Source organism: Ascaphus truei, chromosome 18 (assembly GCF_040206685.1).
Source record: "Ascaphus truei isolate aAscTru1 chromosome 18, aAscTru1.hap1, whole genome shotgun sequence".
Lineage (NCBI taxonomy): Eukaryota > Metazoa > Chordata > Amphibia > Anura > Ascaphidae > Ascaphus > Ascaphus truei.
The window spans coordinates 34304925-34331304 of record NC_134500.1 but is presented as its reverse complement, the minus strand read 5'-3'; the positions used below and the strand labels follow the sequence as shown (position 1 = coordinate 34331304).

General features: G+C 49.6%; 1 protein-coding gene across 1 annotated transcript in view; it reads left to right on the top strand.

Moving 5' to 3' along the window:
• The window catches only part of LOC142469203 (proline-serine-threonine phosphatase-interacting protein 1-like), a 59870-nt gene that overhangs the window by 13724 nt on the left and 19766 nt on the right, over positions 1-26380 (top strand). Inside the window, exons 3-7 of the mRNA XM_075576163.1 lie at positions 1050-1238; positions 8971-9050; positions 18596-18694; positions 19119-19215; positions 19738-19828. Coding sequence (XP_075432278.1) covers positions 1050-1238; positions 8971-9050; positions 18596-18694; positions 19119-19215; positions 19738-19828 — 556 coding nt within the window. The remainder of the gene's footprint in view (positions 1-1049; positions 1239-8970; positions 9051-18595; positions 18695-19118; positions 19216-19737; positions 19829-26380) is intronic.

Below are 26380 nucleotides of genomic sequence, written 5' to 3'. Positions count from 1 at the left end.
CCCTAACACCCCGCTGCTAATACCTCTCCCTATACACCCTAACATCCCGCTGCTAATACCTCTCCCTATACACCCTAACACCCCGCTGCTAATACCTCTCCCTATACACCCTAACATCCCGCTGCTAATACCTCTCCCTATACACCCTAACATCCTGCTGCTAATACCTCTCCCTATACACCCTAACATCCTGCTGCTAATACCTCTCCCTATACACCCTAACACCCCGCTGCTAATACCTCTCCCTATACACCCTAACACCCCGCTGCTAATACCTCTCCCTATACACCCTAACACCCCGCTGCTAATACCTCTCCCTATACACCCTAACACCCCGCTGCTAATACCTCTCCCTATACACCCTAACACCCCGCTGCTAATACCTTTCCCTATACACCCTAACACCCCGCTGCTAATACCTCTCCCTATACACCCTAACATCCCGCTGATAATAACTCTCCCTATACACCCTAACACCCCGCTGCTAATACCTCTCCTTATACACCCTAACACCCCGCTGCTAATACCTCTCCCTATACACCCTAACACCCTGCTGCTAATACCTCTCCCTATACACCCTAACATCCCGCTGCTAATATCTCTCCCTATACACCCTAACACCCCGCTGCTAATACCTCTCCCTATACACCCTAACACCCCGCTGCTAATACCTCTCCCTATACACCCTAACACCCCGCTGCTAATACCTCTCCCTATACACCCTAACATCCCGCTGATAATAACTCTCCCTATACACCCTAACACCCCGCTGCTAATACCTCTCCTTATACACCCTAACACCCCGCTGCTAATACCTCTCCCTATACACCCTAACATCTTGCTGATAATACCTCTCCCTATACACCCTAACACCCTGCTGCTAATACCTCTCCCTATACACCCTAACATCCCGCTGCTAATACCTCTCCCTATACACCCTAACACCCCGCTGCTAATACCTCTCCCTATACACCCTAACACCCCACTGCTAATACCTCTCCCTATACACCCTAACACCCCGCTGCTAATACCTCTCCCTATACACCCTAACACCCCGCTGCTAATACCTCTCCCTATACACCCTAACACCCTGCTGCTAATACCTCTCCCTATACACCCTAACACCCTACTAGCTTTCCCTATTTCTTTTGTAGGTAGTATTCTGCCTTCCACTGACTGCCTCTCTTTTCAGGGCCAGAACAAAGTGAAGCAGTGTAAGGAAGCAGCTGCTGAAGCTGGTACGGTTTGATGTTACTTACAGAATGCTTATTGTGTTCTAAGTGGGATTGTTCTTTTAGAAGATTGGGGGAGGCGTTAAAGCGCCTGTCTGAGGTGTGTGTGTGTCTGTGTGTCTGTGTGTGTGTGTTAGAGATATATATATATATATATATATATATATATTGTGATGTCTGCATCACGTTGCAGTATCTTATGTCCCATATTAAGGCAGGAAACTCTGTACGTCTTTACAAAAGTTTTTTTTTTACAGGGGTTAAATATTACAATAACAGGCCCACTGTCCCTTTAGAGCAAAACAAATCATAAAAGAAACACATACTCCTATTCGGGAGTCTGACTACACAGCAGCTCCAGTCCCCTCTAACTGGTATCCGCCAGCTAGGCTCGTTATCAGCCCAACACATGTACTACTATAGGCAAACCATATGAACAGTCTTAGGCACATCAATATAATACTTAGCTCTTCTCTGTTGGGGGGCCCCACGAGAGTTCAGAGAATCCCTCTTCTCTGTAGTTCCAAAGTTCTGGACAGGACATCCCTGCTTCAGCGCAGTCTCGCGTCCTTCGTTCTTCTTCCTGGGGTTTAAACCCAGGCAGCCCCAGCAGGCTCCGCAACCAACGTCCAGCGAGCCTAATGGTCTGTGCCAGCCAGCTTCACCTTGGCTGGGGACAGCTCTCGATCTCTTTCAATCTCTCTCCTCTCTCCTCCTCCTGGTCACTCAGGAGACCAGGCTGATTAGCTGCACCCGTGACTAGCTTCTCCAGGGGAGATTAACTGTTTGTACGCTGGAGATCTACACTAGCTGCACTATTCCAGCACCTAGAGATAGTGATTGTATCACTATATATATATTATAAATATATAAAATCAGCTCTGTTACCAATATTATAGGATTGTTGTGGTAAAGACAGCATTGCAGCACTTATATAACTGCAGGCTGGGGCTTAATATCTGATGATATTGTTGCAGATTTCAATTTAGGCAACATTAGTCCAGACTTGAATATTGTATTTATAAGCTGCTGTTTTTTAATTTTACCACAAGAGGGGGCACATTGCCTGTATTTCCTGTTGACTATATTTTGTGCAGAGATGGGAGGAGGTATATAGTGAGCTGTGGGAGCAGGTATATAGTGAGGTGTGGGAGCAGGTATATAGTGAGGTGTGGGAGCAGGTATATAGTGAGGTGTGGGAGCAGGTATATAGGGAGATGTGGGAGCAGGTATATAGGGAGATGTGGGAGCAGGTATATAGGGAGATGTGGGAGCAGGTATATAGGGAGATGTGGGAGCAGGTATGTAGTGAGATGTGGGAGCAGGTATATAGGGAGATGTGGGAGCAGGTATATAGGGAGATGTGGGAGCAGGTATATAGGGAGATGTGGGAGCAGGTATATAGGGAGATGTGGGAGCAGGTATATAGGGAGCTGTGGGAGCAGGTATATAGTGAGCTGTGGGAGCAGGAATATAGGAAGATGTGGGACAGGTATACACGGAGGTGTGGGAGCAGGTATATAGGGAGATGTGGGAGCAGGTATATAGGGACGCATGGGAACAGGTATATAGGGAGGTGTGGGAGCTATAGATAAGCACTGTGACAGGCAATGCATTTTTTGGCAAATGCTTGTTTTCATTTCATTGTTATGTATTGTATTTTGTGTTATGTTTTTTTTAGGTTGCCCGTTCATTGTCATTGTGGTAATCCATGCCCATACATTGTGGGCATGGTTTACCAGTCACAATCAATGGCTTTATTGTGAAATGCTTGTTTTATTTAAATATCATTTGTGCCTGTTTTTTTTCTAGCTTGTCCATTCATTGCCATAGTGGCAAACCATACCCATATTATATGAGCATGGTGAACCACTGTGCCAATCAATTAGTTTATTGGCAATTTTTTGTATTGAAATGTAATTTATTTTATTCAATGCTTTTTTTAAAATGTATTTGTAGCTTGCCCCTTCATTGCTATAGTGGCAAACCATGGCCATATTATATGGGCATGGCTTAGCACTGTGCCGATGAATTGGTGGGGGTGGTGGGGGTGGAGGTAGTTGCCCCAGGGAGTGTGGTTAGGCCTCCCAGGTGGGTAGTGGGGGAAGGGGGGTTAACCCCTTAATTAGTATAGCGGTTACTAACCGCTAAGGTGATTAAGGGGTGCGTGGCCATTAGTTTGTTTTTTGATTGTAATGTTGCTGCCCACGGAGGACATGAACGCGGAGGACGGTGATGAGGACAGCCTTCATCCTGGCAGGGGTAAGTAGAACTTTTATTTACTTTATGCTGGCTGTGTAATGTTTTATTTTTAACGGGCAAATGCACTATTATCCAAATCTGTATAATAAACATTTTGCCCATTACTGTACTGTTTGTGTTGGGGTGGTAAGGGTTGTTGGGGGTAGAGGAGGTAGGTAGTAGGGTTGTTGTATTTTAATGTTTCTTGGGGGTAGAGGTATTGGGTGAAGGGGGTAGTTGCCCCAGGGCGGGTGGTTAGGCCTCTCGGGTGGGAAGCGGGAGTGGTTAACCCCTTCATTATCATAGCACTTTCCACCGCTGTGGTAGCGAAGGGGTTAACTCCCACCGCAACCTGCCCGGAAGGCCTAACCACCCATCCTGGGGCAACAACCCCCTTCACCCACCCCCTAAACCCCAAAGAACCACGTACTCGGGTTTAACCCCTTCATTGCCTTAGCGTCTAGCCGCTATGGTAATGAAGCTGTTTTTATTAGAATTTTAATGACACCGTACTGTAGCAGGGGGTCTCCAGAGCTGACTCGCATTAATTTCAGCCTCGGGAACCCCTGCTTCCTGAGTTACAGGCCCGGTATGGGGTGCCGCTATCCCCCTGCAATGTTTAAATCTCCCAGGTCATGTGACCGGGACATTTAAATGCACAGGAGATATTGGCACCCCATACAAGGGCCTGTAACTTGGGAAGCGGGGGTCCCCGGGGCTGAAATCAATGCGGTTCAGCTCCGGAGACCCCCTGCTACAATACACGGTTATTAAAATGTAAATAAAAACACTGCGATCGCCTGTGAGAGCTGTGCCGGGAGATGCGTCTCTCTCTCTGTGCCGGGAGATGCGGCTCTCTCTCTGTGCCGGGAGATGCGGCTCTCTCTCTGTGCCGGGAGATGCGGCTCTCTCTCTGTGCCGGGAGATGCGGCTCTCTCTCTGTGCCGGGAGATGCGGCTCTCTCTCTGTGCCGGGAGATGCGGCTCTCTCTCTGTGCCGGGAGATGCGGCTCTCTCTCTGTGCCGGGAGATGCGGCTCTCTCTCTGTGCCGGGAGATGCGGCTCTCTCTCTGTGCCGGGAGATGCGGCTCTCTCTCTGTGCCGGGAGATGCGGCTCTCTCTCTGTGCCGGGAGACGCGGCTCTCTCTCTGTGCCGGGAGACGCGGCTCTCTCTCTGTGCCGGGAGACGCGGCTCTCTCTCTGTGCCGGGAGACGCGGCTCTCTCTCTGTGCCGGGAGACGCGGCTCTCTCTCTGTGCCGGGAGACGCGTCTCTCTCTCTGTGCCGGGAGACGCGTCTCTCTCTCTGTGCCGGGAGACGCGTCTCTCTCTCTGTGCCGGGAGACGCGGCTCTCTCTCTGTGCCGGGAGACGCGGCTCTCTCTCTGTGCCGGGAGACGCGGCTCTCTCTCTGTGCCGGGAGACGCGGCTCTCTCTCTGTGCCGGGAGACGCGGCTCTCTCTCTGTGCCGGGAGACGCGGCTCTCTCTCTGTGCCGGGAGACGCGGCTCTCTCTCTGTGCCGGGAGACGCGGCTCTCTCTCTGTGCCGGGAGACGCGGCTCTCTCTCTGTGCCGGGAGACGCGGCTCTCTCTCTGTGCCGGGAGACGCGGCTCTCTCTCTGTGCCGGGAGACGCGGCTCTCTCTCTGTGCCGGGAGACGCGGCTCTCTCTCTGTGCCGGGAGACGCGGCTCTCTCTCTGTGCCGGGAGACGCGGCTCTCTCTCTGTGCCGGGAGACGCGGCTCTCTCTCTGTGCCGGGAGACGCGGCTCTCTCTCTGTGCCGGGAGACGCGGCTCTCTCTCTGTGCCGGGAGACGCGGCTCTCTCTCTGTGCCGGGAGACGCGGCTCTCTCTCTGTGCCGGGAGACGCGGCTCTCTCTCTGTGCCGGGAGACGCGGCTCTCTCTCTGTGCCGGGAGACGCGGCGCTCTCTCTCTGTGCCGGGAGACGCGGCGCTCTCTCTCTGTGCCGGGAGACGCGGCGCTCTCTCTCTGTGCCGGGAGACGCGGCGCTCTCTCTCTGTGCCGGGAGACGCGGCGCTCTCTCTCTGTGCCGGGAGACGCGGCGCTCTCTCTCTGTGCCGGGAGACGCGGCGCTCTCTCTCTGTGCCGGGAGACGCGGCGCTCTCTCTCTGTGCCGGGAGACGCGGCGCTCTCTCTCTGTGCCGGGAGACGCGGCGCTCTCTCTCTGTGCCGGGAGACGCGGCGCTCTCTCTCTGTGCCGGGAGACGCGGCGCTCTCTCTCTGTGCCGGGAGACGCGGCGCTCCCTCTGTGCCGCTCTGACTGACGGTGGACAGATCGTACAGGGAAGAACTTTGAGAGAGGATGAGATACCGTCGCTGCTCCGCCGTACGGTTTTGGCATTTTCCCACCTCACGGTTTGAGATTTGGGGTTTCTGATTCTTTCTGAATACCGTGATAACACAAATGCCAAACCGTCCGGCGGGAACAGGCCAAACCGTCCGGCGGGAACATGCCAAACCGTCCGGCGGGAACATGCCAAACCGTCCGGCGGGAACATGCCAAACCGTCCGGCGGGAACATGCCAAACCGTCCGGCGGGAACAGGCCAAACCGTCCGGCGGGAACAGGCCAAACCGTCCGGCGGGAACAGGCCAAACCGTCCGGCGGGAACAGGCCAAACCGTCCGGCGGGAACAGGCCAAACCGTCCGGCGGGAACAGGCCAAACCGTCCGGCGGGAACAGGCCAAACCGTCCGGCGGGAACAGGCCAAACCGTCCGGCGGGAACAGGCCAAACCGTCCGGCGGGAACAGGCCAAACCGTCCGGCGGGAACAGGCCAAACCGTCCGGCGGGAACAGGCCAAACTGTTCGAGATGGCAGCAAACTCATGGAAGCCGCTAGAATAGGCCCCATTGTATTTTATCCCATCAGTTTGTGGCTTCACTCAGAATTGTAGCTAATTTATAGATAGTTATCACCATCGTGTTGATTCTTTATTTGCACGTGCGGCTGTTTCTTCTCTCTCTATGCTGGGTGTGTGAGACCCGAGACATTATAGCAGCATTTACCCTGTACAGATTTACACATCTGCATACTACTGAAAGGTTAACGATTTCGCGCATCAATTCCATATACAGCTAGGTCCGTAAATAATTGGACACTGATACAAGTTTTGTTATTTCGGCTGTGTACCAAAATAAAATCACGTTACAGTTAAATAATGAATATGGGCTTAAAGGACAGTCTATCAGCTTTAATTTGAGGGTATTCACATACAAATTGGAGGAAGGGTTTAGGAATTACATCTCTTTAATATGTAGCCCCCTCTTTTTCAAGGGACCAAAAGTAATTGGACAATTGACTCAAAAGCTGTTTCATGGACAGGTGTGGGCTATTCCTTCGTTATTTCATCATCAATTAAGCAGGTAAAAGGTCTGGAGTTGATTCCAGGTGTGGCATTCACATTTGGAAGCTGTTGCTGTGAACCCACAACATGCGGTCAAAGGAGCTCTCAATGCAAGTGAAACAGGGCATCCTTAGGCTGCAAAAAAAGAAAACCCATCAGAGAGATAGCAGGAACATTAGGAGTGGCCAAATCAACAGTTTGGTACAGTCCGAGAAAAAAAGAACGCACTGGTGAGCTCTGCAACACAAAAATGCCTGGACGTCAAAGGAAGACAACAGTGGTGGATGATTGTAGGATCCTTTCCATGGTAAAGAAAAACCCCTTCACAACATCCAGCCAAGTGAAGAACACTCTCCAGGAGGTAGGCATATCATTATCCAAGTCTACCATAAAGAGGGTTCACCACAAGCTGCAAACCATTCATAAGCCTCAAGAATAGAAAGGCCAGATTAGACTTTGCCAAACAATATCTAAAAAAGCCAGCGTAGTTCTGGAACAGCATTCTTTGGACAGATGAAACTAAGATCAACCTGTACCAGAATGATAGGAAGAAAAAAGTATGGAGAAGGCTTGGAACGGCTCATGATCCGAAGCATACCACATCACCTGTAAAACACGGTGGAGGCAGTGTGATGGCATGAGCATGCATGGCTTACAATGGCACTGGGTCACTAGTGTTTATTGATGATGTGACAGAAGACAGAAGCAGCCGGATGAATTCTGAAGCGTATAGGGATATATTGTCTGCTCAGATTCAGCCAAATTCAGCGAAGTTGATTGGACGGCGCTTCACTTTACAGATGGCCAATGACCCAAAACATACTGCGAAAGCAACCCAGGAGTTTAAGGCAAAGAAGTGGAATATTCTGCAATGGCCGAGTCAATCACCTGATCTCAACCTGATCGAGCATGCATTTCACTTGCTGAAGACAAAACTTAAGGCAGAAAGACCCACAAAGAAACAACAACTTAAGACAGCTGCAGTAAATGCCTGGCAAAGCATCACAAACTTCCGGCGGAAACCCAGCGTTTGGTGATGTCCATGCGTTCCAGACTTCAAGCAGTCATTGCCTGCAAAGGATTCTCGACAAAGTATTAAAAATGAACATTTTATTTTTGATTGTTAATTTTTCCAATTACATTTGAGCCCCTGAAATAAGGGGACTGTGTATGAAAATGGTTGCAATTCCTAAACGTTTCATACGATAATTTTGTTCAACCCCTTGAATTAAAGCTGAAAGTCTGCACTTCTATTGCATCTCGGTTGTTTCATTTCAAATTAATTGTGGTGGCGTACAGAGCCAATATTCTGAAAATTGTGTAAGTGTCCTGGAACAAGAATCATATTTCTGATTGACCCGCCTTGCAGTTTCTGCTTGTCAGCTCCTTAGTTTCAGCTACATGTATTTGCTCTACACACACACTGTGCCTGTGTGAGATGTTACAATGTTGCCTTCCCTGCCTCTAGGCATGTAGTCAGTGAGTTGCTACTGCAGCCTCTGAGATGTCTCCTAGAATGGGCTATTCTGCCCTCCCCCCTGTTTTGCTGACAGGTAGTCTGTCCCAAGACTATTCCTGTTACCCAGATTCCCCCACACTTCCTTTTCATTCCTGACTTTGGCTGAGTGAGTACCTTCCTGTTACACTCCCATGGCAAGGCCATCTCTTTCTACCTGCCCTCAACTACAAACTCACAACTACACAACATCCACAAGAGCCTGTATTTACTGCTGCTTTTCCAATAAAGTGAAGGAAATATTATAGGACTTGGCGTGATTTGTAAAGGGGGCTGAGTTAAAGCTATCTAGGGCTATTCACACATCACACGTGGCCCTGGCTTCAGAATAGTAAGTGTCCAATTATTTACAGACCTAACTGTACATTGAAACATTGGTTTCAAGAAGGTGTAAGAGTTTTTTATAATGTGCGTATCGAACTTAGAACTACCAAAGAACTTGAACGGATACCATTGTGACTGTAGTTCTTAGCACATAACTAAGAAATGCCTGTGCAAGACTTAGACAGCCATCTTTATATCTGTCTCTGAGTAAATGAACACTGGGAAAAGACGCTGATCTGTGGATAATGGAGGAAGGTAGAGAGATACCTATTTTCACTCTGGCTTTGATTTCTAGACCGGTTATACAAGCACAATATTGACCTGCTGGAGAAAGCTCGGATTGAGTGGGAGCTGGAACACATTAATACCTGCCAGGTATGTACACATTGCTCTGGGATTTATTCCGGGCGCGCTGTGTAAGCGCAGCCCCGGATAACGCGCTCACTTTGCAGTGTGTGTATGTACACATTGCTGTGGGATATATTCCGGGCGCGCTGTGTAAGCGCAGCCCCGGATAACGCGCTCACTTTGCAGTGTGTGTATGTACACATTGCTGTGGGATATATTCCGGGCGCGCTGTGTAAGCGCAGCCCCGGATACAGCGCTCACTTTGCAGTGTGTGTATGTACACATTGCTGTGGGATATATTCCGGGCGCGCTGTGTAAGCGCAGCCCCGGATACAGCGCTCACTTTGCAGTGTGTTGTATGTACACATTGCTGTGGGATATATTCCGGGCGCGCTGTGTAAGCGCAGCCCCGGATAACGCGCTCACTTTGCAGTGTGTTGTATGTACACATTGCTGTGGGATATATTCCGGGCGCGCTGTGTAAGCGCAGCCCCGGATAACGCGCTCACTTTGCAGTGTGTGTATGTACACATTGCTGTGGGATATATTCCGGGCGCGCTGTGTAAGCGCAGCCCCGGATAACGCGCTCACTTTGCAGTGTGTGTATGTACACATTGCTGTGGGATATATTCCGGGCGCGCTGTGTAAGCGCAGCCCCGGATACAGCGCTCACTTTGCAGTGTGCGTATGTACACATTGCTGTGGGATATATTCCGGGCGCGCTGTGTAAGCGCAGCCCCGGATACAGCGCTCACTTTGCAGTGTGTGTATGTACACATTGCTGTGGGATATATTCCGGGCGCGCTGTGTAAGCGCAGCCCCGGATACAGCGCTCACTTTGCAGTGTGTGTATGTACACATTGCTGTGGGATATATTCCGGGCGCGCTGTGTAAGCGCAGCCCCGGATACAGCGCTCACTTTGCAGTGTGCGTATGTACACATTGCTGTGGGATATATTCCGGGCGCGCTGTGTAAGCGCAGCCCCGGATACAGCGCTCACTTTGCAGTGTGTGTATGTACACATTGCTGTGGGATATATTCCGGGCGCGCTGTGTAAGCGCAGCCCCGGATACAGCGCTCACTTTGCAGTGTGTGTATGTACACATTGCTGTGGGATATATTCCGGGCGCGCTGTGTAAGCGCAGCCCCGGATAACGCGCTCACTTTGCAGTGTGTGTATGTACACATTGCTGTGGGATATATTCCGGGCGCGCTGTGTAAGCGCAGCCCCGGATAACGCGCTCACTTTGCAGTGTGTGTATGTACACATTGCTGTGGGATATATTCCGGGCGCGCTGTGTAAGCGCAGCCCCGGATAACGCGCTCACTTTGCAGTGTGCTGTATGTACACATTGCTGTGGGATATATTCCGGGCGCGCTGTGTAAGCGCAGCCCCGGATAACGCGCTCACTTTGCAGTGTGTGTATGTACACATTGCTGTGGGATATATTCCGGGCGCGCTGTGTAAGCGCAGCCCCGGATACAGCGCTCACTTTGCAGTGTGCTGTATGTACACATTGCTGTGGGATATATTCCGGGCGCGCTGTGTAAGCGCAGCCCCGGATAACGCGCTCACTTTGCAGTGTGTGTATGTACACATTGCTGTGGGATATATTCCGGGCGCGCTGTGTAAGCGCAGCCCCGGATAACGCGCTCACTTTGCAGTGTGCTGTATGTACACATTGCTGTGGGATATATTCCGGGCGCGCTGTGTAAGCGCAGCCCCGGATAACGCGCTCACTTTGCAGTGTGCTGTATGTACACATTGCTGTGGGATATATTCCGGGCGCGCTGTGTAAGCGCAGCCCCGGATAACGCGCTCACTTTGCAGTGTGTGTATGTACACATTGCTGTGGGATATATTCCGGGCGCGCTGTGTAAGCGCAGCCCCGGATACAGCGCTCACTTTGCAGTGTGTGTATGTACACATTGCTGTGGGATATATTCCGGGCGCGCTGTGTAAGCGCAGCCCCGGATACAGCGCTCACTTTGCAGTGTGTGTATGTACACATTGCTGTGGGATATATTCCGGGCGCGCTGTGTAAGCGCAGCCCCGGATACAGCGCTCACTTTGCAGTGTGTGTATGTACACATTGCTGTGGGATATATTCTGGGCGCGCTGTGTAAGCGCAGCCCCGGATAACGCGCTCACTTTGCAGTGTGTGTATGTACACATTGCTGTGGGATATATTCCGGGCGCGCTGTGTAAGCGCAGCCCCGGATACAGCGCTCACTTTGCAGTGTGTGTATGTACACATTGCTGTGGGATATATTCCGGGCGCGCTGTGTAAGCGCAGCCCCGGATAACGCGCTCACTTTGCAGTGTGTGTATGTACACATTGCTGTGGGATATATTCCGGGCGCGCTGTGTAAGCGCAGCCCCGGATACAGCGCTCACTTTGCAGTGTGTGTATGTACACATTGCTGTGGGATATATTCCGGGCGCGCTGTGTAAGCGCAGCCCCGGATAACGCGCTCACTTTGCAGTGTGTGTATGTACACATTGCTGTGGGATATATTCCGGGCGCGCTGTGTAAGCGCAGCCCCGGATAACGCGCTCACTTTGCAGTGTGTGTATGTACACATTGCTGTGGGATATATTCCGGGCGCGCTGTGTAAGCGCAGCCCCGGATAACGCGCTCACTTTGCAGTGTGTGTATGTACACATTGCTGTGGGATATATTCCGGGCGCGCTGTGTAAGCGCAGCCCCGGATAACGCGCTCACTTTGCAGTGTGCTGTATGTACACATTGCTGTGGGATATATTCCGGGCGCGCTGTGTAAGCGCAGCCCCGGATACAGCGCTCACTTTGCAGTGTGTGTATGTACACATTGCTGTGGGATATATTCCGGGCGCGCTGTGTAAGCGCAGCCCCGGATACAGCGCTCACTTTGCAGTGTGTGTATGTACACATTGCTGTGGGATATATTCCGGGCGCACTGTGTAAGCGCAGCCCCGGATACAGCGCTCACTTTGCAGTGTGCTGTATGTACACATTGCTGTGGGATATATTCCGGGCGCGCTGTGTAAGCGCAGCCCCGGATACAGCGCTCACTTTGCAGTGTGCTGTATGTACACATTGCTGTGGGATATATTCCGGGCGCGCTGTGTAAGCGCAGCCCCGGATACAGCGCTCACTTTGCAGTGTGTGTATGTACACATTGCTGTGGGATATATTCCGGGCGCGCTGTGTAAGCGCAGCCCCGGATAACGCGCTCACTTTGCAGTGTGCTGTATGTACACATTGCTGTGGGATATATTCCGGGCGCGCTGTGTAAGCGCAGCCCCGGATAACGCGCTCACTTTGCAGTGTGCTGTATGTACACATTGCTGTGGGATATATTCCGGGCGCACTGTGTAAGCGCAGCCCCGGATAACGCGCTCACTTTGCAGTGTGCTGTATGTACACATTGCTGTGGGATATATTCCGGGCGCGCTGTGTAAGCGCAGCCCCGGATACAGCGCTCACTTTGCAGTGTGTGTATGTACACATTGCTGTGGGATATATTCCGGGCGCGCGGTGTAAGCGCAGCCCCGGATAACGCGCTCACTTTGCAGTGTGTGTATGTACACATTGCTGTGGGATATATTCCGGGCGCGCTGTGTAAGCGCAGCCCCGGATAACGCGCTCACTTTGCAGTGTGTGTATGTACACATTGCTGTGGGATATATTCCGGGCGCGCTGTGTAAGCGCAGCCCCGGATAACGCGCTCACTTTGCAGTGTGCTGTATGTACACATTGCTGTGGGATATATTCCGGGCGCGCTGTGTAAGCGCAGCCCCGGATACAGCGCTCACTTTGCAGTGTGTGTATGTACACATTGCTGTGGGATATATTCCGGGCGCGCTGTGTAAGCGCAGCCCCGGATACAGCGCTCACTTTGCAGTGTGTGTATGTACACATTGCTGTGGGATATATTCCGGGCGCGCTGTGTAAGCGCAGCCCCGGATAACGCGCTCACTTTGCAGTGTGTGTATGTACACATTGCTGTGGGATATATTCCGGGCGCGCTGTGTAAGCGCAGCCCCGGATACAGCGCTCACTTTGCAGTGTGTGTATGTACACATTGCTGTGGGATATATTCCGGGCGCGCTGTGTAAGCGCAGCCCCGGATACAGCGCTCACTTTGCAGTGTGTGTATGTACACATTGCTGTGGGATATATTCCGGGCGCGCTGTGTAAGCGCAGCCCCGGATACAGCGCTCACTTTGCAGTGTGCTGTATGTACACATTGCTGTGGGATATATTCCGGGCGCGCTGTGTAAGCGCAGCCCCGGATAACGCGCTCACTTTGCAGTGTGTGTATGTACACATTGCTGTGGGATATATTCCGGGCGCGCTGTGTAAGCGCAGCCCCGGATAACGCGCTCACTTTGCAGTGTGTGTATGTACACATTGCTGTGGGATATATTCCGGGCGCGCTGTGTAAGCGCAGCCCCGGATACAGCGCTCACTTTGCAGTGTGTGTATGTACACATTGCTGTGGGATATATTCCGGGCGCGCTGTGTAAGCGCAGCCCCGGATACAGCGCTCACTTTGCAGTGTGTGTATGTACACATTGCTGTGGGATATATTCCGGGCGCGCTGTGTAAGCGCAGCCCCGGATAACGCGCTCACTTTGCAGTGTGTGTATGTACACATTGCTGTGGGATATATTCCGGGCGCGCTGTGTAAGCGCAGCCCCGGATACAGCGCTCACTTTGCAGTGTGTGTATGTACACATTGCTGTGGGATATATTCCGGGCGCGCTGTGTAAGCGCAGCCCCGGATACAGCGCTCACTTTGCAGTGTGCTGTATGTACACATTGCTGTGGGATATATTCCGGGCGCGCTGTGTAAGCGCAGCCCCGGATAACGCGCTCACTTTGCAGTGTGTGTATGTACACATTGCTGTGGGATATATTCCGGGCGCGCTGTGTAAGCGCAGCCCCGGATACAGCGCTCACTTTGCAGTGTGTGTATGTACACATTGCTGTGGGATATATTCCGGGCGCGCTGTGTAAGCGCAGCCCCGGATACAGCGCTCACTTTGCAGTGTGTGTATGTACACATTGCTGTGGGATATATTCCGGGCGCGCTGTGTAAGCGCAGCCCCGGATAACGCGCTCACTTTGCAGTGTGTGTATGTACACATTGCTGTGGGATATATTCCGGGCGCGCTGTGTAAGCGCAGCCCCGGATAACGCGCTCACTTTGCAGTGTGTGTATGTACACATTGCTGTGGGATATATTCCGGGCGCGCTGTGTAAGCGCAGCCCCGGATACAGCGCTCACTTTGCAGTGTGTGTATGTACACATTGCTCTGGGATATATTCCGGGCGCGCTGTGTAAGCGCAGCCCCGGATACAGCGCTCACTTTGCAGTGTGTGTATGTACACATTGCTGTGGGATATATTCCGGGCGCGCTGTGTAAGCGCAGCCCCGGATACAGCGCTCACTTTGCAGTGTGTGTATGTACACATTGCTGTGGGATATATTCCGGGCGCGCTGTGTAAGCGCAGCCCCGGATAACGCGGATCACTTTGCAGTGTGTGTATGTACACATTGCTGTGGGATATATTCCGGGCGCGCTGTGTAAGCGCAGCCCCGGATACAGCGCTCACTTTGCAGTGTGTGTATGTACACATTGCTGTGGGATATATTCCGGGCGCGCTGTGTAAGCGCAGCCCCGGATAACGCGCTCACTTTGCAGTGTGTGTATGTACACATTGCTGTGGGATATATTCCGGGCGCGCTGTGTAAGCGCAGCCCCGGATAACGCGCTCACTTTGCAGTGTGTGTATGTACACATTGCTGTGGGATATATTCCGGGCGCGCTGTGTAAGCGCAGCCCCGGATACAGCGCTCACTTTGCAGTGTGTGTATGTACACATTGCTGTGGGATATATTCCGGGCGCGCTGTGTAAGCGCAGCCCCGGATACAGCGCTCACTTTGCAGTGTGTTGTATGTACACATTGCTGTGGGATATATTCCGGGCGCGCTGTGTAAGCGCAGCCCCGGATACAGCGCTCACTTTGCAGTGTGTGTATGTACACATTGCTGTGGGATATATTCCGGGCGCGCTGTGTAAGCGCAGCCCCGGATAACGCGCTCACTTTGCAGTGTGCGTATGTACACATTGCTGTGGGATATATTCCGGGCGCGCTGTGTAAGCGCAGCCCCGGATACAGCGCTCACTTTGCAGTGTGCTGTATGTACACATTGCTGTGGGATATATTCCGGGCGCGCTGTGTAAGCGCAGCCCCGGATAACGCGCTCACTTTGCAGTGTGTGTATGTACACATTGCTGTGGGATATATTCCGGGCGCGCTGTGTAAGCGCAGCCCCGGATAACGCGCTCACTTTGCAGTGTGTGTATGTACACATTGCTGTGGGATATATTCCGGGCGCGCTGTGTAAGCGCAGCCCCGGATAACGCGCTCACTTTGCAGTGTGTGTATGTACACATTGCTGTGGGATATATTCCGGGCGCGCTGTGTAAGCGCAGCCCCGGATAACGCGCTCACTTTGCAGTGTGTGTATGTACACATTGCTGTGGGATATATTCCGGGCGCGCTGTGTAAGCGCAGCCCCGGATAACGCGCTCACTTTGCAGTGTGTGTATGTACACATTGCTGTGGGATATATTCCGGGCGCGCTGTGTAAGCGCAGCCCCGGATAACGCGCTCACTTTGCAGTGTGTTGTATGTACACATTGCTGTGGGATATATTCCGGGCGCGCTGTGTAAGCGCAGCCCTGGATACAGCGCTCACTTTGCAGTGTGTGTATGTACACATTGCTGTGGGATATATTCCGGGCGCGCTGTGTAAGCGCAGCCCCGGATAACGCGCTCACTTTGCAGTGTGTGTATGTACACTTTGCTGTGGGATATATTCCGGGCGCGCTGTGTAAGCGCAGCCCCGGATAACGCGCTCACTTTGCAGTGTGCTGTATGTACACATTGCTGTGGGATATATTCCGGGCGCGCTGTGTAAGCGCAGCCCCGGATACAGCGCTCACTTTGCAGTGTGTGTATGTACACATTGCTGTGGGATATATTCCGGGCGCGCTGTGTAAGCGCAGCCCCGGATAACGCGCTCACTTTGCAGTGTGTGTATGTACACATTGCTGTGGGATATATTCCGGGCGCGCTGTGTAAGCGCAGCCCCGGATAACGCGCTCACTTTGCAGTGTGTGTATGTACACATTGCTGTGGGATATATTCCGGGCGCGCTGTGTAAGCGCAGCCCCGGATAACGCGCTCACTTTGCAGTGTGTGTATGTACACATTGCTGTGGGATATATTCCGGGCGCGCTGTGTAAGCGCAGCCCCGGATACAGCGCTCACTTTGCAGTGTGTGTATGTACACATTGCTGTGGGATATATTCCGGGCGCGCTGTGTAAGCGCAGCCCCGGATACAGCGCTCACTTTGCAGTGTGTGTATGTACACATTGCTCTGGGATATATTCCGGGCGCGCTGTGTAAGCGCAGCCCCGGATACAGCGCTCACTTTGCAGTGTGTGTATGTACACATTGCTGTGGGATATATTCCGGGCGCGCTGTGTAAGCGCAGCCCCGGATACAGCGCTCACTTTGCAGTGTGTGTATGTACACATTGCTGTGGGATATATTCCGGGCGCGCTGTGTAAGCGCAGCCCCGGATAACGCGGATCACTTTGCAGTGTGTGTATGTACACATTGCTGTGGGATATATTCCGGGCGCGCTGTGTAAGCGCAGCCCCGGATACAGCGCTCACTTTGCAGTGTGTGTATGTACACATTGCTGTGGGATATATTCCGGGCGCGCTGTGTAAGCGCAGCCCCGGATAACGCGCTCACTTTGCAGTGTGCTGTATGTACACATTGCTGTGGGATATATTCCGGGCGCGCTGTGTAAGCGCAGCCCCGGATACAGCGCTCACTTTGCAGTGTGTGTATGTACACATTGCTGTGGGATATATTCCGGGCGCGCTGTGTAAGCGCAGCCCCGGATACAGCGCTCACTTTGCAGTGTGTGTATGTACACATTGCTGTGGGATATATTCCGGGCGCGCTGTGTAAGCGCAGCCCCGGATACAGCGCTCACTTTGCAGTGTGTGTATGTACACATTGCTGTGGGATATATTCCGGGCGCGCTGTGTAAGCGCAGCCCCGGATAACGCGCTCACTTTGCAGTGTGTGTATGTACACATTGCTGTGGGATATATTCCGGGCGCGCTGTGTAAGCGCAGCCCCGGATACAGCGCTCACTTTGCAGTGTGTGTATGTACACATTGCTGTGGGATATATTCCGGGCGCGCTGTGTAAGCGCAGCCCCGGATACAGCGCTCACTTTGCAGTGTGTGTATGTACACATTGCTGTGGGATATATTCCGGGCGCGCTGTGTAAGCGCAGCCCCGGATAACGCGCTCACTTTGCAGTGTGTGTATGTACACATTGCTGTGGGATATATTCCGGGCGCGCTGTGTAAGCGCAGCCCCGGATAACGCGCTCACTTTGCAGTGTGTGTATGTACACATTGCTGTGGGATATATTCCGGGCGCGCGGTGTAAGCGCAGCCCCGGATAACGCGCTCACTTTGCAGTGTGTGTATGTACACATTGCTGTGGGATATATTCCGGGCGCGCTGTGTAAGCGCAGCCCCGGATAACGCGCTCACTTTGCAGTGTGTGTATGTACACATTGCTGTGGGATATATTCCGGGCGCGCTGTGTAAGCGCAGCCCCGGATAACGCGCTCACTTTGCAGTGTGTGTATGTACACATTGCTGTGGGATATATTCCGGGCGCGCTGTGTAAGCGCAGCCCCGGATACAGCGCTCACTTTGCAGTGTGTGTATGTACACATTGCTGTGGGATATATTCCGGGCGCGCTGTGTAAGCGCAGCCCCGGATAACGCGCTCACTTTGCAGTGTGCGTATGTACACATTGCTGTGGGATATATTCCGGGCGCGCTGTGTAAGCGCAGCCCCGGATAACGCGCTCACTTTGCAGTGTGTGTATGTACACATTGCTGTGGGATATATTCCGGGCGCGCTGTGTAAGCGCAGCCCCGGATAACGCGCTCACTTTGCAGTGTGCTGTATGTACACATTGCTGTGGGATATATTCCGGGCGCGCTGTGTAAGCGCAGCCCCGGATAACGCGCTCACTTTGCAGTGTGTGTATGTACACATTGCTGTGGGATATATTCCGGGCGCGCTGTGTAAGCGCAGCCCCGGATAACGCGCTCACTTTGCAGTGTGTGTATGTACACATTGCTGTGGGATATATTCCGGGCGCGCTGTGTAAGCGCAGCCCCGGATACAGCGCTCACTTTGCAGTGTGTGTATGTACACATTGCTGTGGGATATATTCCGGGCGCGCTGTGTAAGCGCAGCCCCGGATACAGCGCTCACTTTGCAGTGTGTGTATGTACACATTGCTGTGGGATATATTCCGGGCGCGCTGTGTAAGCGCAGCCCCGGATAACGCGCTCACTTTGCAGTGTGTGTATGTACACATTGCTGTGGGATATATTCCGGGCGCGCTGTGTAAGCGCAGCCCCGGATAACGCGCTCACTTTGCAGTGTGTTGTATTTCAGGCCTTTCAGCAGCAGGAGAGGGACCGGATCACCATCCTGCGCAATTCTCTATGGGTGCAATGTAACCATTTCTCCGAGCAGTGTGTGAAGGATGATGAGGTAATACAGAGGCCGTCCTTTCTCCCCTAAAAATCCTCCCCTAACTGCTCCTATAACTCCTCCCCTTACTGCTCCCTAGAACTGCTCCTATAACTCCTCCCCTAACTGCTCCTATACCCGATCCCTGTAACTCCTCCGTTCACTTCTCCCTATACCCGCTCCCTATAACTCCTCCCCTAACTGCTCCCCGTAACTCCTCCCCTAACTGCTCCCCTAACTCCTCTCCTAATTGCTCCTATAACTCCTCCCCTAACTGCTCATATTACTGCTCCTATAACTCCTCCCCTAACTGCTCATATTACTGCTCCTATAACTCCTCCCCTAACTGCTCATATTACTGCTCCCTATAACTCCTCCCCTAACTGCTCATATTACTGCTCCCTATAACTCCTCCCCTAACTGCTCCTTGCTCTTCTTTCTGCAGATGATTGAAGAGGTCAGACAAAGCCTTGAAAACTGCGATATAAATGCAGAACTGGATTTTTTTATTGAGTCTAAAACGACTGGAATGATTCCTCCTGGTAGAGACTTTTTAACTATTTATTATTGTTCACTTTATTATATGAATAACAATGTATTATTAATATTTTATTATTACATGATTATTAATGATATATTATGATATCAACCTCCACGTGCAGAAATAAGTGGGATTAGGGGATTCTGAATAAAAAGTGTACACTTTAATGGAACAAAATGCTGATACAGTATCAGTGATACTCCAAACCCCCGAGACTGACCCCCAAATCCCCGAGACTGACCCCCAAATCCCCGAGACTGACCCCCAAATACCCGAGACTGACCCCCAAATTACAGGATTTGAACCCAAATCAGTGAGAGGAGACAGGTCATTTTCTATTTCCAAGAATAGGAAAGCATTTATATGAATTAGTATAGTAATATTATTTGGGGATTTATACACAGTGCCACTGGCTGCAACGAGTCAATCTGTTGGTGTTTAATTGGCTTCTCATTGACCCTCGGCAATGCCCCAATGGCTCCCCCATCTTCTGATAAGGCTGTAATTCATGTCACCCCTCCAGAGCCGGTGTTATACGAGGATTACTGTGGGAGAGGTCCTCCTGGGAGCAGAAATGGTCACACACCGGCGGGGAGCGCGAAAATGATGAAAAAGTAAAATACCCCTATAATTCCTCTTATTACCCCTGGGAATGGAACGCCCCCCCTATATCCATCAGAAACACCGCAGACCGTCTCGCTGTGAGAGCGCGGCCCGGCTCTGTGGGATCGCCTTCCGAGCGCTGGGGGATTCTTCGCTCCACCTTTTGGAGGTTTTTTAAAGCGCACAGGAGCTCGCTCTGTGTATGCGCTATACAAGACATTGATAACATAGGGGCGGTTATATAGAATAGGAGGCGTTATAGGGGCGGTTATATAGAATAGGAGGAGCTATAGGGGCGGTTATATAGAATAGGAGGAGTTATAGGGGCGGTTATATAGAATAGGAGGAGTTATAGGGGCGGTTATATAGAATAGGAGGCATTATAGGGGCGGTTATATAGAATAGGAGGAGTTATAGGGGCGGTTATATAGAATAGGAGGAGTTATAGGGGGCGGTTATATAAAATAGAGGGAGTTATAGGGGCGGTTATATAGAATAGGAGGAGTTATAGGGGCGGTTATATAGAATAGGAGGAGTTATAGGGGCGGTTATATAAAATAGAGGGAGTTATAGGGGCGGTTATATAGAATAGGAGGCATTATAGGGGCGGTTATATAGAATAGGAGGAGTTATAGGGGCGGTTATATAGAATAGGAGGAGTTATAGGGGCGGTTATATAGAATAGAGGGAGTTATGGGGCGGTTATATAGAATAGGAGAAGTTATAGGGGCGGTTATATAGAATAGAGGGAGTTATAGGGGGCGGTTATATAGAATAGGAGGAGTTATAGGGGCGGTTATAGAATAGGAGGAGTTATAGGGGCGGTTATATAGAATAGGAGGAGTTATAGGGGGCGGTTATATAGAATAGGAGGAGTTATAGGGGCGGTTATATAGAATAGGAGGAGTTATAGGGGGCGGTTATATAGAATAGGAGGCGTTATAGGGGCGGTTATATAGAATAGAGGGAGTTATAGGGGCGGTTATATAGAATAGGAGGAGTTATAGGGACGGTTATATAGAATAGGAGGAGTTATAGGGGCGGTTATATAGAATAGGAGGAGTTATAGGGGCGGTTATATAGAATAGGAGGCGTTATAGGGGCGGTTATATAGAATAGAGGGAGTTATAGGGGCGGTTATATAGAATAGGAGGAGTTATAGGGGCGGTTATATAGAATAGGAGGAGTTATAGGGGCGGTTATATAGAATAGGAGGAGTTATAGGGGCGGTTATATAGAATAGGAGGCATTATAGGGGCGGTTATATAGAATAGGAGGAGTTATAGGGGCGGTTATATAGAATAGGAGGAGTTATAGGGGGCGGTTATATAAAATAGAGGGAGTTATAGGGGCGGTTATATAGAATAGGAGGAGTTATAGGGGCGGTTATATAAAATAGAGGGAGTTATAGGGGCGGTTATATAGAATAGGAGGCATTATAGGGGCGGTTATATATAGAATAGGAGGAGTTATAGGGGCGGTTATATAGAATAGGAGGAGTTATAGGGGCGGTTATATAGAATAGAGGGAGTTATGGGGCGGTTATATAGAATAGGAGGAGTTATAGGGGCGGTTATATAGAATAGAGGGAGTTATAGGGGGCGGTTATATAGAATAGGAGGAGTTATAGGGGCGGTTATAGAATAGGAGGAGTTATAGGGGCGGTTATATAGAATAGGAGGAGTTATAGGGGGCGGTTATATAGAATAGGAGGAGTTATAGGGGCGGTTATATAGAATAGGAGGAGTTATAGGGGGCGGTTATATAGAATAGGAGGCGTTATAGGGGCGGTTATATAGAATAGAGGGAGTTATAGGGGCGGTTATATAGAATAGGAGGAGTTATAGGGACGGTTATATAGAATAGGAGGAGTTATAGGGGCGGTTATATAGAATAGGAGGAGTTATAGGGGCGGTTATATAGAATAGGAGGAGTTATAGGGGCGGTTATATAGAATAGGAGGAGTTATAGTGGCGGTTATATAGAATAGGAGGCGTTATAAGGGCGGTTATATAGAATAGGAGGAGTTATAGGGGCGGTTATATAGAATAGGAGGAGTTATAGGGGGCGGTTATATAGAATAGGAGGCGTTATAGGGGCGGTTATATAGAATAGGAGGAGTTATAGGGGCGGTTATATAGAATAGGAGGAGTTATAGGGGCGGTTATATAGAATAGGGGGAGTTATGGGGCGGTTATATAGAATAGGAGGAGTTATAGGGGCGGTTATATAGAATAGGAGGAGTTATAGGGGCGGTTATATAGAATAGGAGGAGTTATAGGGGCGGTTATATAGAATAGGAGGAGTTATAAGGGCGGTTATATAGAATAGGAGGAGTTATAGGGGCGGTTATATAGAATAGGAGGAGTTATAGGGGCGGTTATATAGAATAGGAGGAGTTATAGGAGCGGTTATATAGAATAGGAGGAGTTATAGGGGCGGTTATATAGAATAGGAGGAGTTATAGGGGCGGTTATATAGAATAGGAGGCGTTATAGGGGCGGTTATATAGAATAGGAGGAGTTATAAGGGCGGTTATATAGAATAGGAGGAGTTATAGGGGCGGTTATATAGAATAGGAGGAGTTATAGGGGCGGTTATATAGAATAGGAGGAGTTATAGGGGCGGTTATATAGAATAGGAGGGAGTTATAGGGGCGGTTATATAGAATAGGGGGAGTTATGGGGCGGTTATATAGAATAGGAGGAGTTATAGGGGCGGTTATATAGAATAGGAGGAGTTATAGGGGCGGTTATATAGAATAGGAGGAGTTATAGGGGCGGTTATATAGAATAGGAGGAGTTATAGGGGCGGTTATATAGAATAGGAGGAGTTATAGGGGCGGTTATATAGAATAGGAGGCATTATAGGGGGCGGTTATATAGAATAGGAGGCATTATAGGGGGCGGTTATATAGAATAGGAGGAGTTATAGGGGCGGTTATATAGAATAGGAGGAGTTATAGGGGCGGTTATATAGAATAGGAGGGAGTTATAGGGGCGGTTATATAGAATAGGGGGAGTTATGGGGCGGTTATATAGAATAGAGGGAGTTATAGGGGCGGTTATATAGAATAGGAGGAGTTATAGGGGCGGTTATATAGAATAGGAGGAGTTATAGGGGTGGTTATATAGAATAGGAGGAGTTATAGGGGCGGTTATATAGAATAGAGGGAGTTATAGGGGCGGTTATATAGAATAGGAGGAGTTATAGGGGCGGTTATATAGAATAGAGGGAGTTATAGGGGCGGTTATATAGAATAGGAGGAGTTATAGGGGCGGTTATATAGAATAGGAGGAGTTATAGGGGTGGTTATATAGAATAGGAGGAGTTATAGGAGCGGTTATATAGAATAGAGGGAGTTATAGGGGCGGTTATATAGAATAGGAGTTATAGGGGCGGTTATATAGAATAGAGGGAGTTGTAGTGGCGGTTATATAGAATAGGAGTTATAGGGGCGGTTATAAAGAATAGGGGGAGTTATAGGGGCGGGTATATAGAATAGGGGGAGTTATAGGGGCGGTTATATAGAATAGAGGGAGTTATAGGAGCGGTTATATAGAATAGGAGGAGTTATAGGGGCGGTTATATAGAATAGGAGGAGTTATAGGGGCGGTTATATAGAATAGGAGGAGTTATAGGGGCGGTTATATAGAATAGGAGGAGTTATAGGGGGCGGTTATATAGAATAGAGGGAGTTATAGGGGCGGTTATATAGAATAGGAAGAGTTATAGGGGCGGTTATATAGAATAGGAGGAGTTATAGGGGCGGTTATATAGAATAGGAGGAGTTATAGGGGCGGTTATATAGAATAGGAGGAGTTATAGGGGCGGTTATATAGAATAGGATAGAATAGGAGGAGTTATAGGGGGCGGTTATATAGAATAGGAGGAGTTATAGGGGCGGTTATATAGAATAGGAGGAGTTATAGGGGCGGTTATATAGAATAGGAGGGAGTTATAGGGGCGGTTATATAGAATAGGGGGAGTTATGGGGCGGTTATATAGAATAGAGGGAGTTATAGGGGCGGTTATATAGAATAGGAGGAGTTATAGGGGCGGTTATATAGAATAGGAGGAGTTATAGGGGCGGTTATATAGAATAGGAGGAGTTATAGGGGTGGTTATATAGAATAGGAGGAGTTATAGGGGCGGTTATATAGAATAGAGGGAGTTATAGGGGCGGTTATATAGAATAGGAGGAGTTATAGGGGCGGTTATATAGAATAGAGGGAGTTATAGGGGCGGTTATATAGAATAGGAGGAGTTATAGGGGCGGTTATATAGAATAGGAGGAGTTATAGGGGTGGTTATATAGAATAGGAGGAGTTATAGGAGCGGTTATATAGAATAGAGGGAGTTATAGGGGCGGTTATATAGAATAGGAGTTATAGGGGCGGTTATATAGAATAGAGGGAGTTATAGGGGCGGTTATATAGAATAGGAGGAGTTATAGGGGCGGTTATAAAGAATAGGGGGAGTTATAGGGGCGGGTATATAGAATAGGGGGAGTTATAGGGGCGGTTATATAGAATAGAGGGAGTTATAGGAGCGGTTATATAGAATAGGAGGAGTTATAGGGGCGGTTATATAGAATAGGAGGAGTTATAGGGGCGGTTATATAGAATAGGAGGAGTTATAGGGGCGGTTATATAGAATAGGAGGAGTTATAGGGGGCGGTTATATAGAATAGAGGGAGTTATAGGGGGCGGTTATATAGAATAGGAAGAGTTATAGGGGCGGTTATATAGAATAGGAGGAGTTATAGGGGCGGTTATATAGAATAGGAGGGAGTTATGGGGCGGTTATATAGAATAGAGGGAGTTATAGGGGCGGTTATATAGAACAGGAGGAGTTATGGGGCGGTTATATAGAATAGGAGGAGTTATAGGGGGCGGTTATATAGAATAGGAGGAGTTATAGGGGCGGTTATATAGAATAGGAGGAGTTATAGGGCGGTTATATAGAATAGAGGGAGTTATGGGGCGGTTATATAGAATAGAGGGAGTTATAGGGGCGGTTATATAGAATAGAGGGAGTTATAGGGGCGGTTATATAGAATAGGAGGAGTTATAGGGGCGGTTATATAGAATAGAGGGAGTTATAGGGGCGGTTATATAGAATAGAGGGAGTTATAGGGGGCGGTTATATAGAATAGAGGGAGTTATGGGGCGGTTATATAGAATAGGAGGAGTTATAAGGGCGGTTATATAGAATAGAGAGAGTTATAGGGGCGGTTATATAGAATAGGAGGAGTTATAGGGGCGGTTATATAGAATAGAGGGAGTTATAGGGGCGGTTATATAGAATAGGAGGAGTTATAGGGGCGGTTATATAGAATAGGAGGAGTTATAGGGGCGGTTATATAGAATAGGAGGAGTTATAGGGGCGGTTATATAGAATAGGAGGAGTTATAGGGGGCGGTTATATAGAATAGGAGGAGTTATAGGGGGCGGTTATATAGAATAGGAGGAGTTATAGGGGCGGTTATATAGAATAGGAGGAGTTATAGGGGCGGTTATATAGAATAGGAGGAGTTATAGGGAGCGGTTATATAGAATAGAGGGAGTTATAGGGGGCGGTTATATAGAATAGGAGGAGTTATAGGGGCGGTTATATAGAATAGGAGGAGTTATAGGGGCGGTTATATAGAATAGGAGTAGTTATAAGGGCGGTTATATAGAATAGGAGGAGTTATAGGGGCGGTTATATAGAATAGGAGGAGTTATAAGGGGGGTTATATAGAATAGGAGGAGTTATGGGGGCGATTATATAGAATAGGAGGGAGTTATAGGGGCGGTTATATAGAATAGGAGGAGTTATAGGGGCGGTTATATAGAATAGAGGGAGTTATAGGGGCGGTTATATAGAATAGAGGGAGTTATAGGGGCGTTATATAGAATAGGAGGAGTTATAGGGGCGGTTATATAGAATAGGAGGAGTTATAGGGGCGGTTATATAGAATAGGATAGAATAGGAGGCGTTATAGGGGGCGGTTATATAGAATAGAGGGAGTTATAGGGGCGGTTATATAGAATAGGAGGAGTTATAGGGGCAGTTATATAGAATAGAGGGAGTTATAGGGGCGGTTATATAGAATAGGAGGAGTTATAGGGGGCGGTTATATAGAATAGGAGGAGTTATAGGGGCGGTTATATAGAATAGGAGGAGTTATAGGGGCGGTTATATAGAATAGAAGGAGTTATGGGGCGGTTATATAGAATAGAGGGAGTTATAGGGGCGGTTATATAGAATAGGAGGAGTTATAGGGGCGGTTATATAGAATAGGAGGAGTTATAAGGGCGGTTATATAGAATAGGAGGAGTTATAGGGAGCGGTTATATAGAACAGAGGGAGTTATAGGGGGCGGTTATATAGAATAGCAGGAGTTATGGGGCGGTTATATAGAATAGAGGGAGTTATAGGGGGCGGTTATATAGAATAGAGGGAGTTATAGGGGGCGGTTATATAGAATAGAGGGAGTTATGGGGCGGTTATATAGAATAGGAGTTATAAGGGCGGTTATATAGAATAGGAGGAGTTATAGGGGCGGTTATATAGAA